This window comes from Myotis davidii, unplaced genomic scaffold (genome assembly GCF_000327345.1).
Source record: "Myotis davidii unplaced genomic scaffold, ASM32734v1 scaffold132, whole genome shotgun sequence".
Classification (NCBI taxonomy): domain Eukaryota; kingdom Metazoa; phylum Chordata; class Mammalia; order Chiroptera; family Vespertilionidae; genus Myotis; species Myotis davidii.
This window is the reverse complement of record NW_006285258.1, coordinates 3,190,486-3,209,204: the sequence shown is the minus strand read 5'-3', so window position 1 is coordinate 3,209,204 and position 18,719 is coordinate 3,190,486. Positions and strand designations below refer to the sequence as shown.

Below are 18,719 nucleotides of genomic sequence, written 5' to 3'. Positions count from 1 at the left end.
CTTGGGATATATTACTGGAAGTGGAATCACTGGTGCTGCCACTGTGGAAAACTTGTGTATGGTGTAAGAAGGGGTCTAGTTTCATTTTTCTGCAGTGGCTAGGACTTTCAGTACTATGTTGAATAAGAGTGGTGAAAATAGACATCCCTATATTGTTCCTAATCTTAAGAAAAAACTTTTAGTTTTTGCTCATTGTATAATGTTGGCTGTGGGCTGTCATATATGGCCTTTATTATGATGTATGTGCGCTCTATTTTTTGTTCAGAGTTTTTTATCATAAATAGGTGCCAGATTTTATCAAATGCTTTTTCTGCATCTATTGATATGATCATGTGATTTTTATCCTTCATTTTGTTTATGTAGTGTATCACGTTTATTGATTTGTTGTTATTGTACTACCTTGCATCCCTGGAATACAGCCCACTTGATCATAGTGTATGATCTTTTTAATGAATTGTTGGATCTGGTTTGCTAATATTATGTTGAGGGTTTTGGCATCTGTGTTCATCAGGGATACTGGCCTGTAATTTTATTTCTTTGTAGTATCCTTATGTGGTGTTGGAATTAGGATAATGCTGGCCTAATGATCTTGGGAGTCTTCCCTTCACCTGAGTTTTTTGGAATAATTTCAGAAGGATAGGTGTTAGTTCTTCTTTGAATGTTTGGTAAAAGGAGTTCTTAATTTTTTCTATAGGAAGAGAACTGATATGGGACCTGCACTAAGTATAAAACATAAATTATTAAATAATAAGAGGATGAAATATATACATTTTAAAAATCACTTCTAGTGATATGAAAATGCCAACACATTGATATTATGTGTATAAAGAAAATGAGTCCAGATATTTTAAAAATACAGAGATAGGTATATGATAAAAAGCTATAAGGAAATTTCAAGTTATCTATGCAATTACAGTGATTATATTTTCTGTGGAAATATAATTTTTCAAGAATGAAAACAAATATCGTACCATTATCATCTTTTTCTTATGGTGATTCTTTAGAAATGCCTCATATTTTTCCAATTTTCCAGGAGTACCTTTAAAAAAAGAAGAATTCACAACATATATATGTGTACTTGTGTGTATGTGTATACACATATAGATCTTTAAAAATGAAAAAGATGTAAGTACTTTAAATAAAATATATATAAAACTATTCAATGGGATCAACTAGCTATTTTGATAAGCATAATGCTAGATATACAAACGCTGTTGAATGAGTAGATTACTATTATTTCTTCTGTTTCCTTTGTTTTACAGAAATGTCATGCTCCAACTAGTATGTCTTTTGCACTTACTCCTATATCTAAAGTCTTACATCAATCTCTTCTTACTGTACAAGCCCATGTTGTTTAAATAGTTCAGTCACTTGCATTGTAGTTTCATGGTCACCTTAAATTCCAGTAGGAACAGGACTTTGAAACATGGCCCAGTGAAAGACTCTAGGGGCTCTGAAGTTAGTTAACCTGGACTTGAGTCAAACTTTGATATTTACATATTGAGAATAATTAATATACGTACAATTAGTTTTTAAAGTATAGATGTGTACTTTCTCTCTCTCTCTCTCTCTCTCTCTATATATATATATATATTCTCTCTCTCTCTCTACATATATATATAACACACACGTTTCAAAATATTTTATATTAAAAATACAAAATTAAATAAGAAAATTTAAAATGAAACTTAATAATAGTGTATTTAAACACATTCTCAAAATTTGAAAAATAGAGGTCCATAAAAGAATATTAAATATCTAAATAATATGACTAATTAAATTTATTTACATTGAAAATACTTTCTAAGTATAACTAATATCAGCATTTTTAAGGCTTACCCATGAACAAGTTTGCCCATTAAATAAAAAATAGGACAAGTATCACAATTAGTATCCAAAATCTTTTAGATACTGAAAGTGTTAATTAGATAATAAAAAAGTTATACAAATACTTAAAAGAAGTAAAAATTAACATTCCTAGCAGATATGCTTTTTACCCAGTCTGTAGCTATTCAGTTCTGAATACTAAACACTACCTTTCTACAAGCTAAACTAGCTCATGTAAATCCACTCTCACCCCTTTTATTTTGGGTTTTAGGTATCTATGTTCTTATAACCTGACTCTTGCTGGCTCGCTTATCTCTGTTACCAGTATCAGTTGATACAATCCATCGTGTTTCCCTGATATTTGGCTACCCCTGTTCCAACTTAACAAAGTTCACAGCTATTTGAGTTTTTGTCCTAGCAATACTTTCTTTAAATCCACATGTTCATGTTCAACTAAAATTCTGTACTGGACCATATGGAAAGAAAGAGGTATAAAATAAAATAAATTTATTATTATGTTTTTTAGATATTTTATACCTTAGGATTTCATTATTTATGAGATTGCACACAGAGACAGACCGACAGACATAGATACACATACATACACACAACTGACCATTGCTCTACTCATATAAAAATACAGTTTACCTTTCTGAGAAATTATATTTTCCCACTCAAGAATTTTAGAGGCATGGTTTTTCACAAGAATCGAACATTCCTGTAATCTTGCCTCCATGATCCTGACTGCACCATGTCTTCGAGGGACATTTTCCCATAGGTGTGTATAAATTGAAGCATATGAACTATCTTCTTTTATTTTCTTCAGTATGCATGCCCATTTATCTTGATCTCCAAAGATGATTTCCCCTGGCCAATAATCCTGAAAAAAAAATGTTATCCAAAACAACTTAAATGAATTAGCTAAAATTGAGATTTTATTACACAGCATTATTTTTTTATTAAACGAATTTTTAAAAATTCTTGAAACATTCATAAACTTTAGAAGTTTCAAATGCTTCATAAAAACTTTTTGTCCTAAATCATTTGAAAATAAGTTGCTTATCTGCCATACTTGAATACTTTAGTGTGTATTTCCTAAAAACAAATACATTATTCTATATAACAAAATTAATCATCAGACTCAGCAAATTGGTATTGATACAATGTTTCCTAGCTAATCCTCAGATTATATTCAAGTTTCATCAACTGAACCAATAATGCATTTTATAGCAAAAAGATCTAGTGTAGTATTACACATTACATTTTTCTTCAGATGTCTTTAGCTCCTCAGTCTTTCCAGTGTACTTAAAACCATGAACTCATACTGGTATTCCTAATTCCAATTTCAAACATTCTATTTTCTCTCTTTCCATGTTATAATTATCATCTCCAACAATAAAAAAACCTGGCTGCCATTATCTTTAATATATGTATTTATTTTATCTATCTTCTCAGATGATCACTAACCCATCTCTTCTATGTACTGGTAGTTTCTTCTCTACTGGATGCCCTTCTCATCCTGCTCAGGCTCTGATACCTCTTGCCAGGCTGCCCCTTCTATAGGGATACCTTCCTTACCTCCACTTGGGTTCTGACTTCCCATATCAGGCCACAGTCCACCTCTCACCTCCTGAAATCACCCTTCATCCCTTGCCCTGGCTACATGTAGATAGCATCCTCATCCCCTGGGATTCTGACACATACGGTGTAACATGGCCGCTCTCCTCACTGTGGTTGACTTCAGACAGCTTGCTCGACATTATCACAGTGAATCCCTATCTCCCCTGCCAATTTGCATGCCTGCCTTGTTTTGGCCCCCAAATGGCTTTAGGACTAAACTACTCAAGAAGGGGAGGAGAGGAAGAAAAGAGAGGAAAAATAATAGGAATAGAAGGGGAATCACAATATTAACATTTGCAAACTAAATAAAAGATTATCTTTCAATATAATCCATGGTAACAAAACAAAGAAATTTAGCCAAAATAATTAAGGGTTTGTAAGTAAGAGAATGAGTTCTGGAACTTGTATGATATAAAACTCTTTAATAAATTTTGGTAAAATATTCTGGAAATTTAGCTAAATGGGAATAAATCTGAAATCTCCAGATCAGGAATTTTAAACTTGCCTTGGTCCATTCCACTTCCCTTTTTCTTTCTTTAAAAGCCTATAAAAGCCACTAACACTAAAGGGATTAGTGTTAGGGCCAGGGTAGTGGATGATATGATGAATAATTAGACCTATCAAAGCCCACTGAACTCTATAATTTAATGATGTACACACTCTGCTACAGTTCTTACTGATGCCCCAAACCTGGAGGCAAGTTGTCCCCCTTTTTCCTATGTTTATTGGACACTAGAATTGATGCCTCCTGTTATGGTCTGAATGTTTGTGTAACCCCAAAATTTGTATGTTGAAATCCTAACCCTAAAAGTGACGGTATTAGATGGTGGAGCTTTTGGGAGGTGAGTAGGTCATGAGGGTGAAGCCTTCATGGTCCATATTAGTTCCCTTATAAAAGCTCCAAAGAACTTGCTCATCTCTTCTACCATACGAGGTCACAACAAGAAGGCTGTGTGTGTGAAACAGGAAGCCAGTTTTGTACTAGATTCTAAATCTGCTGGTGCCTTGATCTTGTATCCCAGCCTCCAAAACTGTGAGAAATAAGTTTCAGCTCTTTATAAGTAGAAAAATAAAAACCCACTACAGTCATCATCATATCTTTATGAATGGTGCTCTCTAATGATAACAAGTAGATAAATAATACCCAGCTTTTAATATCGGAAAACTTTCCCAGAGAGATCTAGGTCTTTCTGCCATTTTGGAATAAAAAATATTACTCAGATACATAAGTACACCCTCTAAAATCTTACAAACATGTTTTAAAGAAGACACTCAACCATCTGGTTATTGTGTCAAAATATACAAAGATCTCAGAAGATAAAGATATGATCATAGGATACAATCCCTGGAGACAAACATGGTCAATTTAGAATGGCAACCACTTTTGAAAATATAGTTCTCTCATATCACTCGAGTCATCTAAATGGATGGATGGATGAATGAATAAATAAATAAAACAGCTATTCCCTGAATAAAGAGAATGGAAAAGAAATAATTATTCTCTCTATAGTAAAGCACCTTTGATCTCCTGCAAAAGATCCAGTAGGGATCTAAGTATTCTCCAGTCTGTATTACAAACCTAGCAGCCCTATTAACAAAATTTGACACTGATGTCCTAAGACAAGTACTACCAGGTAGAAATCACATGAAAGCAGAAAAAAGAATAATGAATAACAGCAGGGAAGGTCAACTCTGGTAAGTATATAAGGAAAGAATTAAATCAACTCTTCAGTACCTAAATAACTGAAAAGGAATACAAAGCTGTGATAGTATAGATGCAGGCAGAAGGAGGAGAGTGAGGTAAATTTCACAAGGGGCAGGAATATTTATCTTTTTTGCTCATTGTTGTATCTTCAGTGTCCAGAACATTCCCTGGCCAATAGTAAGTAGTTAATAAAAATCATTAAATGAATAGAATAAATACTAGAAAGGATTTCTAGTGGAACAAAAGGATGCCATAAAAATGTAAAAATATTTTTTAAAAAACAAAATAGAAACAGAATGTTGATGAAGGGGGAGAGACAAGAAGAGAATGTGGGAATTGGTCAATAGAGAAATGAGAAGAGAAATGATTGAAGGTAAGAAAGTACACAGAACTATAACAAAGGAGAGGAAAGAGGAGTAGAAGGTATAAAATATTAAAATTATAAAAGAAAGATAGAGATAGTGGAAATTGACCAAAATGAGAGGGCTTTTGATGATGTAGGAAATGATAAAGCATCCTATATAATAAAAGCCTAATATGCAAATTGACCAAAGGGCGGAACAATCTGTAGAACGACTGGTCACTATGACATGCCCTGATCCCAGGGGGCAGATGCTTAACGCAGGAGCTGCCACCAGCCCGCAGGCCCAAGGCTAGCCAAGGCAGGTGACAGCGGGGGCCCTTGATCACCCCACCGGTCACCCCACAGGATCAGCCCTGATTGCCGGCCAGGCCTAGGGACCCTACCCGTGCACAAATTTCATGCACTGGCCCCTAGTAAAGTATAAGAAACTAAAAGCTGACATGGAAGTTCCAGGTACTGTACTAAATGCTAATTAGTAGCAGAGCTGGGATTTAAACATAGGCAACCTGGCAATCTGACCCCAGAGCCTCTGATTTTAACCACTACACAACTATGAAAATACATACCTTTGCTTTTATATTTTAGAAAAGTTAAACAGAGACAGGCTTAGCCATAGCGATAAAAAATGACAACTTCATGAAGGCAGGGATCTTTGCCTGTTTTGATTTACTGACATATTCTAAATGTCTATGTGCCTGATACACAATAGGTATTCAAAAATATGTTTTAAATAAATTTGAAGGAATTATTAGTTTTTTACTAATATCTATGAGGTAGAAGTTTTGTCCAGCAAACAAAAAATTAAACATATAGTCATTTTATTCCTAGATGTATTCAAATATCCAATAGTTTGGCCATGCACAGACATAGCCCAACCTTAAAAAAACAACTAAGTATTTGGTTGGGAAATCTAGACAATAAGAAAAAATGTACAGATACACCCATAAAAGACAAAATGGTACAACTGGATATGTTGTTTTATCAAATGTTAGCTGATAATAAAGGAAGGCCATCAATATAGATGTTGTCCTTTGCAAAAAGGATGGTGCTTTAAGTTTGATTTTATTCTATCTTTGGTGAAGGGCATAAACCTGTGATCTTGATTTGATTAGTATTATTCTTAATTTGAACAGAGTGACTATACATTTTCACTTCAAATGTTTAGAAAATTTCATCTGAATCATAGGTTCTCAAACACGCATGATGGTATTGTCCAAATGTCTCCATAATTATTTTCTGAGTTTGGCTTAATTTTAACTGTAACCCCTTTCCCTTGACATTAAAAGAGACCCAGAGCATAGTGATTAAGCCACAGCACATTTCCATCATTATTTAAATTAAAATAGTTGCAAGAAGCTTGCCCTAAAAGTATTTCAAAATTTCTGCTTTGCCACAGTGATTGAAACAAACTTTTGTAAATTAAGAACATTTTCATTTCACTCCTAAAGGGAATTCAATCCTTTTTTAAAACATTAAGAAAACAACACTTATTTAAACAAATATAAGAACAGAAAATAGATATTTTTGAAACTCGTTAACAGTTTAGTCACAGCAAATTCTGTTTACATTTAAGCATAAATAAGTGCAAATTAAAGTCTAATCTACTCAAAATATGTACACACCTCATTAAAAAAGCATCTTTGATTTCCACATTAACATCATTTTCCTAGCCTTTGACACTCCTCAACACAAAAAAAACCTGACCTTCAGATTCACAGCTGCATGAACCCAAGAGAAAACCCATACAATCCAAATAACTCCAGAAATCAATAGTTACACATAATGGAAACTGGAGCTTTCAACATAAAAACACATTTTAAATATTTTACCCTGATTCAACATCAAAGAACACTGATGTAACACCACTGCAATACCTGTCTCAGCTGTGGTGAATATAAATGATGTAAGTAAGCAAAACTGTCAAATATTCTTGAAGGTGTAAATATATAAGACAAAAATCTCATATTAGCAAAATAATAGAGAAATGTCTATATAATTCTTCTGATAGGACATTGGACTGGAATTTTTAAAAGTGGAACAGAGAATATTGACAAGAGGGAAAAGCTATGAGATAGAGCTTACTGAAAGAAGGTAAATATTTATAAAAATTTCTTACATTAAAATGTATTTTCCATATTCATTGCAGTGTTATTTACAATAGCCAAGATTTAGAAGCAGCAGAAGAGCCCATTAGTAGATGAGTGCATAGATAAGCTGTGGTACATTTACACAATGGAATACTACTCAGCCATAAAAAAGAAGAAAATCTTACCTTCTGCAACAGCATGGATGGACCTGAAGAGTATTATGCTAAATAAAATAAGCCAGTCAGAGAAAGACAAATATCACATGATACCACTTATATGTAAAAATCTAATGAACAAACAAAATAGAAACAGACTCATAGAAATAGAAAACAGATTGACAGCTATTAGAGGGAAGGAGGTTGGAGGGCTGGGTTAAAAAGGTGAAGGGATTAAACAAACAAACCAAGAAACCTCATACACACAGACAACATTATGGTAATTATCAGAGGGAAAGGAGAATGGGGAGGAGGTAGAAAGAGTAAATGGGCAATAAATGGTCATGGAAGGAGATATGACTTTGGGTGGTGTACACAGAATACAATGTACAGATGATGTATTATAGAATTGTACACCTGAAACATATAATTTTATTAACCAATGTCACCCCAATAAATTCAATAAAGAACAAAAAGAAAATGGAACCCATATGAATTTCTATTATTAAAGTTTTTCCTAGGCTTTTTCCATCTCCAGAACTGATATTTTAAAAGATGTACTGGCACATAAAATGGGATGCTCTACTCACCAACTTGTGGAACCTTAAGAATTCTTCAATGTTCTTTGGAGGTTCCTAATAAAGAAAAATCAATATTAACATAAATTCAGATTGTTCATAATCTTATACATAATTTATTTAAATAAATAAAAACACTGAACTTATCATAATTTTCAGAGCCATAAGATATTGTAAAATACTTTGTAAAGTCCCTGCACTTTGAAAAGTGACAGAGATCAGTGTTTAAATTCTTTGCCTCTAACCCAAATTCTGATACCCAACTCCTAGAGAAAAGCTCCACATGAATCCTCCTGAATGCCCTCATTTCAAATTCCTACAAGAGTTACAGGATATTTTGGGCTCTCTGGGATGGTGTCTACAACAAATCCAGAGCCCAAAATGTAATAACATGCTCCTCTCGAAAATGAAGTATTTAAAAAGCCACACTAGTGACATGGTGAAAATACTTTAAATATTTGGATGTTTTAGTGTAATAAGTAATAACCCTATTTTTATTAGCAGTTTCTTTGTAAGTTAAAAATGTATCCTTTCATTAAACAAATTAATTTTAATTGAGACTACATATTACTCTTCCTTGCCTTAGAGACTGTGTACACATTCTTCCTGCTGCTTAGAAGGCTCCCTGTCCTGAACCCTCTTCCTCCAACCCATTCTTGGCCTATTTAACTTTTATATCAAATATCAAGTTGAAAGTCATTTTTTCTAGGAAGACTAATTTGGCCCCCCAAAATATTCTCTATGCCAACCTGTGGGTCACGACCCCTTTGGTGGTCGAATGACCCTTTCACAGAGGTCCCCTAAGACCATCCTGCATATCAGATATTTACATTACGATTCATAATAGTATTAACATTACAGTTATGAAGTAGCAACGAAAATAATTTTATGGTTGGGTCACAACATGAGGAACTGTATTTAAAGGGCCAGAAGACTGAGAACCATGCTATGGTAACAGACAGCAGATTTGTATCTTTACAAGGATAGAAACTATGGTGTAATCACTGCAGAATTGTCAAAATTTCATACAGAGGCTGGCCTATGGCCAATGCATAATAAGTACTTTCAGGGTTCATTAATTAATTAATAAATGAGTAGATGAATGTCAGAGAAATATGTAGGTATTTATATATTTTTTTAAATAAGAAAAGAAAAAAAAAACTAGTGAGAAGACCAAAATAAGAGAAATTCAGAATATCCTATTTAATACCCTAATGGTCTGATGATGATTGTCTGAAAAGATTGCATTACATTTTAATTTACTAAAACCCATATTTCTTATCAATAGGTAAAATGATCAAGATTACAAAATTACAAGGCCATGTTCTGTAAAAATAACTATACATTTGAGGTTGAAGATAATATTTCATTCTCCTATTATTACTTAAAATAGATGATGAACATAAGTAAATATATTAACAGATAATATAGTAATGAAAAAATAAAGGATATGTGCAACAATCACAAAAAAACAAGTATTCAGATACAAAGATGCATAGAGCTGTCAGGGAAATTTTATGGAAAGCATGAGACTCTAGGCCTAGTCAGATTGAGAAAGGTAGAAAATACAGTGGGGCCTTGACTTACGAGTTTAATTCGTTCCATGACGGAGCTCGTAACTCAAATTACTCATATGTCAAATCAATTTTCACCTTTACAATGAATTGAAATGCCATTAATCCGTTCCGGACACCCAAAAAACACCGCAATTGTTTTGTTAAATGTTTTTAAATAAGAAAAATGCCATCGCACGCCCCGTTGCAATTTTTTCTGGGTGTTTCTTTTGAATAAAGTCTGAAAGTTTCTCCCACATGCCCAACATTTCCTTTATCTCACTTATCTCCTCTTCCTCCTCCTCCGTGTCATCTATTTCCTGCAAAACCTCTGTGTGCTGCTGTGTCTGTAGCTCCTTTAGCTCCTGCGCTGTCAGTTCCTGGGAGTGCTCCTCGATGAGCTCGGTGATGTCACCTTCCTTTATATCCTCGCTCGCTGCCTCACCATGTCTGACAACGGAGTGAATGCCAGTCCTCCTTTTAAAATTTTCGAACTTGCTCCGACTGGCTTTAAAGGGCTTGCCCTATGCCTCGTCCATTGAAGTGCCTGGGTCTGCTGCAGCAAATCAGCATAAATAGCTCGTGCCTTCTCGCAGACTATAGCCTTCGTCACAGTATCTCCTGCGAGCTGCTTCTCCATTAACCACACCATTAGCAGCTTCTCCATATTTTCATGGATAGATGTCAGCTGTTTAGAAATTATTTTAACGCCCCTGGCTGGAGTTGTAGCCTGTATCGACTCCTTCTGCTTCAGTATGGTGCAGATCGTAGAAGTGCTACGCTAGTATTGCTTCGCCAAGTCGATTACACGCACACCTTGGTCATGTTTTTCGATAATTTCTTTCTTTAATTCAATGCACATCATCCGCTTCTTCTTCTCAGCACTGTCCTTCGCACTTACTTGCTTCAGATTCATGGTTGAAAAAACGAAGTTTTGCAAAATAACTGCAAGCACAAATGCGAGCACAACACTGATGCTTCAACCAAGAGCTAACCGCTTAAAGTGAACGAGTGGGACACGTGATGCAGGACTGATGTTGTGGCGTTCACTGTGACGTTCACTGCGCCAACTAGCGGTGGGGTATCTGAAGCTGGCTCGTAACCCAAGTTTTAGTTCGAAATGCAAAGCAAAAAATCGGCCAACAGACGGCTCTTATCTCGAAAAACTCGTTAGTCAGGACACTCGTAAGTCAAGGCCCCACTATAAGAGAGAAGTAGCACAATGTGCATAGAGGAAAAAATGTCCATGATATATGTTCAGGGATAGTTATTATAGCAGTTTGGCTAGAAAAAAGCTATGTGTATATTTTAAAATGCACAGAATATAAAGGAGCCAAATTAAAACCAATTAAATTTTGACTTTTTTCTTGTAATGTCTGTCTAGTACAAATCACTTCTAGTACAAAGCACTATAATAATATCCACATTTCAATGAAAGGGAATTAGAAAATGAATTAAGAAAGTGAAACTTGTGTAGGAAAGTTCCAGCTAATTTCAATATAAAATTCCAAAGTTCTTAGTTAAAAGGAGGTAAGGCTCTAGGAGAATGCAAAACACCTTATGCTTCCATGGTAACAACAAGAAAAACCTGGACCAAATAAAAAACTTACCTTTCTATGGGGTTAGGGAAGAGTGCAGGATGCCAGTGAGCAGGAACAATTACATAATTAAACCAAGTGTAGGGCTGCCTAATCATGAGGCCCTGTGCAACTGCATAGGTGAAAACCTATAAAGCTGCCTTACCTGGAAGCCTTAATGACCTGAAATTCAGAGAGAAATATGCCCTTTATAAGTGAGCATGATGCTGTTGCAGCTTCCTTACCCAGAAGTAAGCTTTTTGTTGGCTTGCCATGATTCAGTAATTTTGCAGAAATGAAGAGAAGTCAGGCTGGGCCTTAGGCGTCAGTGTGAGCTTGGCGAACAAACAGGAGTCTGAAAGACACCCAAATGCAAAAAAAGAAAGAAAAAAATTACCCCACACCTCACTTCCAAATCTTGTTAAAAAAAAAAAAGCAGCAACCGTGGAGGAGGGCTGGGAAGTTAGAGCCCTGACAGAGTTGACTCCAAAGGTGAACCAAAAATGTTTAAAACTTCAGTCCAAACCGTTCCAATGAAATACTGACAAGATATAAGAGGTGGCTTTGAAGAGAGACGGTGGAGGTGGGTTAATCACAGGTGAACTCAATCTAATGAAAGCTGCAGCCAACATTAAAGCTTAATACAAGTATAGAAAGATTTCAAAGGAACAGCCTCTCACTCTAAATGCCAAGGTAAGAAAAAGGCTTGTGTTCTCTTAGAACTAAATTAAACTTCAGTCTCCACATTTTTCCCCCATAATGTCCAATACACAATTAAACAATTAAAAGACATATAAGAAGTAGGAAAATGGGACCCATAATCAAGAGAAAACAGTTAATACAAACCAATTCACTGAGAATACAATTATTGTAATTAGCAGATAAGGATTTTAAAACAACTATTATAAATATGTTAAAGGTTTTACAATATATATTGGATTATAATATAGTTCATGAAAATAATGGTGTATTTCAAGAGAAACTGAAATTTTAAAAAGAAACTACTGAAAAATTTGGAATATTAATCATAAGAAAACTGGTGTGTCTATATTAATATCAGGAAAAGTAGACTTCAAGATAGGAATACCGTGGGGCCTTGACTTAAGAGTGTCCCGACTAACGAGTGTTTTGAGATACCAGCTATCTCTCAGCCGATTTTTTTGCATTGAGTTGATAGAGTAATTTGAGTTAACGAGCTCCTTAACGAGCTCAGTCTCGGAATGAATTAAACTCGTAAGTCAAGGCCCCACTGTATTACCATACCTAATTAAGCTTACTACATATTGATAAAAAGCCAATTCATTCAGAAGACATATCAGTGCTAAATGTGTTTATCAGTGCTAAAAGAGCTTCAAAATAAATGTAGCAAAAATTGATCAAATGAGAAATATTGTCAAAACCACAATTATATTTGGAGTTCTTAACACATCTCTCTGAGTAATTGATAAATAGGTACATACATAAATCAGAAAGGAGGTAATTTGAACATTATCAAGCAACTTAACCTAATTGACATTTATAGAAAATATAGAACATACAACTGCAGAATACACAATCTTTTAAAGTAGTGGAATAGGAAACATTCATTATGAAGCTATACCAAATTGTTTATGAGAAATATTGACCTGAAATTTTCTCCACTATAATGTCCTTGTTAAGATTTGGAATTAAGATTATTCTGGCCTAAAAAAAATAAAAATAAAAAAGAGTTGGGTAATGTTTTTTTTCTATTCTCTGAAAGAATTTGGAAATCTGAAAGATCAATTCTATTTCTCCTTTAAATGTTTGATAGACCTTGCTGGTGATACTACCTAAATCTGAAGTTAGGGAGGAGTTTTAAATTGAGATACTGTTATAGTATTAACTAGAGGCCTAGTGCACAAAATCTGTGCACAGATAGGGTCCCTAGGCCTAGGCCTCACCAATCTGTGGGGCAACTGGTGGGGTGATAGGGGCCCCTGCTCACACCCATCTTGGCTTGTAGCTGCCCACTCACCCACTTGCCCTGCCCCCTGGTGGTCAGCGCACGTCTAAGTCCTGGTTAGTAGTACTCCTGTCCCTGGGGATAATTTGCTTATTAGCCTTTTATTATATAGGACCGTGATGGCAAACCTATGAGACTCGTGTCACAGGTGACACGCGAACTCATTTTTTTGGTTGATTTTTCTTTGTTAAATGTCATTTAAAAATATAAAATAAATATCAAAAATATAAGTCTTTGTTTTACTATGGTTGCAAATATAAAAAAATTTCTATATGTGACACGGCACCAGAGTTAAGTTAGGGTTTTTCAAAGTGCTGACATGCCGAGCTCAAAAGGTTCGCCATCATTGATATAGGAGGAGGATTGTGTTCCTCCCCAACCCAATTCCTATGTGGAAACCCTATCCCCCAATGTGAGTATATTTGGCTATGTTGCCTCTGGGGAAGATATCAAGGTTAAATGAGGTCATAGGGTGGAACTCTAATCCTATAGAGGTGTCCTTATAAGAGGAGGAAAAGATGCCAGAGAGATATTTCTCTCCCTAAATGCACAAAGGCCATGTGAGAACACAGTGAGAAGACAGCCATCTACAAGCCGGGAAGAGAGATCTCACCAGAAACCAACCCTGATGGCACTTTGATCTTGGATTTTCTGGCCTCCACTCCACAACTATGAGAAAATAAATTTCTGTTATCTAAGTTATTTCTATTAATACTCAGTCCATGGTATTCTATTATGGTAGCTAGAGCAGACAAATACAGATAAAATTTCTCAAAATTAATATAGGATCATTCAAGAAGGCTATTTCCACTTATATCAGTTTCAGTAAATTGAGTTTTTCAAGAAAAATAAAAAGAAATGTCAAATAGTTTGACATAAGTATTTGTTCTTATTATCCTCTTATTGTTTTTACTATCTGCAGGATGTTTCCTTTTTGATTCCTAATATTTGTACTTTGAGTTTTCTCTTTCTTTTCTTGGTCAGTCCCCCCAAGGACTTATCAATTTTACTAATCTTTTCAAAGAAGGAATTTTGGCCTTGTTGCTTTTCTCCAGTGGACATCTGTTTTTAATTTTATTGATTTCTGCTCTTATCTTCATTAGTGCCTTTATTCTATAGATACTTGAGAATATTCCAATGTAAAATCTCATCCTATTATGAAGCTATTTATTTGACAACCACTGTTCAGGCACACTGAGCTTTCTATCACCATTTAATTCTCATTCTTCAATATGAATAGAAATCCAAGGACTACTCGATATTTAAGGAATAACTATAAAAATTTTAAAAAGATAAAAACAAAAACATAGAAATCAAACCAAATAACTGAAAATAAAATCTGAGAGGATAAAGATAATAGGAATACACGAAAACCTTTAAAATGTCTTTAAGATTCTTAGAAGGATACAAGGTAATACATACCTGAAACCAAAATAGCATATTATAAAGCAAAAGAAAATTTTTAAAAAGTACAAATACAATGGTATTAATTAAATATTAAACAAAAAATGTGTGTGTGGGGGGGTGGGAGGGTGGAACTGAAGAAATCTGGGAATAGAATTAAAAGTTAAAGAAAAGAATTACAAGACAAAAGATAAGAATTTAGAGGATTATTCCAGCAAAATGATTTCAACCTAGAAATTTAAATATAGGCAGACAATCAAGTGTGTGACATTTTTCAGATCTGAAAAGTAGTAAAAAAAAAAAAATCACCGTCTCTCCCTGTATTAGTTTCATATTGCTGCTATAACAAAGGAGCACAAACTTAGACACTTAAAACAGCATAGGTTTATTATCTCACAGTTCTGGAAATCGGAGGTCTGAAACGGGTCTGCAGGGCTATGCTCCTTCTGGAGGCAGTAAGGGAGAATCTGTTTCCTTGCCTTTTCTAGTTTCTAGGAGTCACCTGCATTTCTTTACTCCTTAGCTCCTTCTTCCAACCTCAAAGCCAGCAACACAGCATCTACTCTCTCTGTCCTCTGGTCTTCCTCTTATAAGGACACTTGTGATTATACTTGGCCCACCCAGATATTCAGGGTAACTTCCCCATCTCAGGATCCTTAATTTAATTGCATATGCAAGGTTCCTTTTGCCATAAGGATCTGGAGATTAGGACGTGGACATCTTTGGGGGTGGTCATTATGCTGTCTACCATACTCCCATTCATCTTTTCTCAGGAAGGTACTGGAAGATATGTTTCATAAAAACAAAGGACTAAACAAAGAAAAAGTAAACAAGGGATCCAACACAGGAGAGCAGTATTGGATCGTAAAAGCAACTAATACTGAATGAAGTAGAGTTAAGACTATCTTGAGGATAAAAAATTAATCTTCGAGATTAACTGATGTGTTTGTGACGTTTTAGCACTTTGGTAGAGTATTTGAGGGCGGATTACAAACGAGCGAGTATACATATGGCATTTATTAAGATAAAGGAAAGTACCAGGTTGCATGGAAAGTTAACGTGGTGAGGGTTGACTGATATTTACAAATGTTGATTTGAACAAAAACTGTGATATTACTATACGGAGAGATGAGGGGTTAAAAAGAGTGGGGGAGGGGGGAGATGAAAAGAAATGTTTCAAGACTTAGGGATGGTGTGATAACAGAGCTTTGTCACTGACGTCCATAGGAGAAAGTCAATGAATAATGTCTGAGATTGAAAAATCAAGAAATTGCAGTGTAACCATATTTTGAAATATGGAGTAAATAACAGAACATTTAAAAGACCTGAAAGAATTTTCCTTTTGATAAAATTGAAAATAGAGTGGAGAGGTTGGGAACCAGAGGGTTTTGGTTAAAGGCCTAGAGTGTGGCAAACTGTTAATGCTCACCAATATGTTTCTTTACATTTCTCAGGCTCCCTTGCAGTTATAGCAGCGGACTTGGGGCTAAATTCTGGCCAATGAAATCTGGGAACAGTGATATATGCATTTTTAGGGCTGATCTCTAAAACTTTTTGTGTGATTCACCAAACTTTGTTTCTTGTCAGGTAAGCTGTGGGCTCCAAGTCCTAGGGGAGAGCAGAACCACTAAAAAAAGAAACAGAAACCTGTACCCTTAAGTCTAACATTTCATTTGACTAAAAACATCCATAATCAATTTCTTGTGAGACAAAGTTTATTGTATTAAACCACTGAAATTTGGGGGTTTTCTGTGATAGCAGTAAATTCACTATGTTGGTGTTAAAAAAATATATATGACCACAAATTCTTTGACAATCTTTAGAGAAGCAACTTCTATGTCCCTTCTCCTAAACTCTGGACAGGCCTTGTGATTTCTAACCAAAAAAATGTGAGAGAAGTGACACCATATTACTGTTTGAGGCTAGATAAAAAAAAAAAAAAAGGACATGTAGTTTCTGCCTTGTTCATTGCAACATTTGACTTTGGAGCACTGGGCCTACACTAGGAAGTCTCATTACCCTGCTGCCATGCTATGAGGAAGCCCGGGCCACATGGAGAGACCACACATAGGAGCTCTGCTAGCATTCATAGTCTTCCCAGCTGAGTTATCAGAAAAAGCTGTCCTTCTGTGTCCTATTGAACACACAATTCATGAACATAATAAAATGGTTGTTTTAAGACACATATTTTGGAGTAACTTACTGCAGAGCAATAGTAACTCTAATTAATTAATCACATCATTTGTTTTGTAATCTGTGCACTTGAACTAAAGCAGTTACAGAAGAGAAAAGATGTGGATATTCTTGGTTTGGAGAGTTTCGTTATTGCTACTTCTCTTACCTAGATAGTTCATCTTTCTCCCCTAAAGCAGTGGCTTTCAAACTTTTTAAAGAAAAACACAAAATAAGAAATAGACTTTATAAACATCACCTAGTGTATGTTATAAATTGTGTGTGTGTGTGTGTGTGTGTGTGTGTATACACATACATAATTTGTGGGAAACCCCCACATGCCAACACTGTCATGAGCATGCACCAAGGAACGCGGGAGGCTGATGGACCTTGAGCGTTAGCAGGGCTGACACTAGGCACCGACTGTTCATGTTGAGCTAGCGGTGGCCCGAAGCAACCTCCTGACCTGATAGCCTCCAAGTAAACGTTTACTGGACCTTACTGGTCATTACTGACCTTTGAGACTGTCTGTCTGCTATGTGCTTGCCGTGCTTTACTGAGGGCAAGCTGTGTATCTAAAACTGAACAAAAACCAGACTAGGCCAGACCTCGGCGTGCCTCTTCAGGAAAAGAGGTTCCACCTGGCCCCCCAATGCCTTCTCAATGCACATTTCTTGAATAGCATTTTCATTTGTGCGTCGGCCCCTCCTTCAGATCCTGAGCCTCGCCCCGAAGGTTGTGGCAATAATTTAAAACTCCATAAAGTGATGCTTAACCTTACCAAGTGCCATGCACCAATATTTCCACATTATATTACTTCATTTTTTAAAAGCGCAGCTTTGGCTAAATAGATTTCCTTGCTTACACATAGGACCCCCGCCAACGGGTCCCACACAATCCCCTTGACAAACACTACTCGAGACTGCAGTCATGCTTGAGCAAAAGGCCTTACTCAAGTCCAAACAAGGAGCCTTCATTGGCCAGTCCATTCTGAGCTGTTTTGAAAACCCTACAATTTATTAGTCATATTACATTTTCTGTACTACCCATGCTTAACTTGATAAGGTAAACTCCTCCAGGTCAAGGTTCTGTCCTGTATTTCACTTGCTGAATTCATAGGACACAATATCTAGCCCTTGTATTTCCAACTCTCAGTTGTTACCCACTTTTTAGGTTTGGATTGTCTTTGGAAGGGGGGTGGGGTGAGGGGGGCGTGGAATCTAGCCATACATGGTGCTTAATTTCAAACTGGAAAAGTGCACAGAAACAGTGCCACCTCTTCAGGCCTGTGTAGTTTTTAACCAAACCAAATCATCAAACTACAAACACGTGTCTTGACAGAGCCACACACAAGCACCAAGTTCTCAAGAGGGGGATCTGGGGGTTGGTAGCATGGACACGCGTTCGGTGGGACCCACATTTCAAACTCACTGCAGCTCCACCTTGAGAGAGTCTCCCAGAACCGCGCGTCCCCTCCTACGGCCCGGCCGGGCTGAGAAGGGAACCGGAGCCGTGAGGCTGCCTCCCGGGCCGGAATGGGCTGGCCCGGCCCCCGCAGGCCGAGGCCAAACCGCCGGCACCGACTGGCTGAGGCGGGACTTCCCGTCCGAGCCCTCCGCGCCCTCTCCCCCGCCCGCTGCCTCCTCCGCCGGGCGGCGCCGCGCCGGGCCTAGCAACGGCCTTAGCAACGGCC

The 18,719-nt window shown here is 36.3% G+C and overlaps 1 protein-coding gene across 1 annotated transcript in view; it reads right to left on the bottom strand.

Moving 5' to 3' along the window:
- FAM227B (family with sequence similarity 227 member B) overlaps positions 1–18,690 on the bottom strand; it is a 208,202-nt gene extending 189,512 nt beyond the window's left edge. Inside the window, exons 1-5 of the mRNA XM_015558948.1 lie at positions 18,458–18,690; positions 11,712–11,821; positions 8,349–8,393; positions 2,476–2,707; positions 972–1,039 (exon numbers count right to left, since the gene is read on the bottom strand). Of these exons, the coding sequence (XP_015414434.1) occupies positions 972–1,039; positions 2,476–2,707; positions 8,349–8,393; positions 11,712–11,741 (375 nt within the window). The 5' untranslated portion in view covers positions 11,742–11,821; positions 18,458–18,690. The remainder of the gene's footprint in view (positions 1–971; positions 1,040–2,475; positions 2,708–8,348; positions 8,394–11,711; positions 11,822–18,457) is intronic.
- Positions 18,691–18,719: the final 29 nt, after the last annotated feature.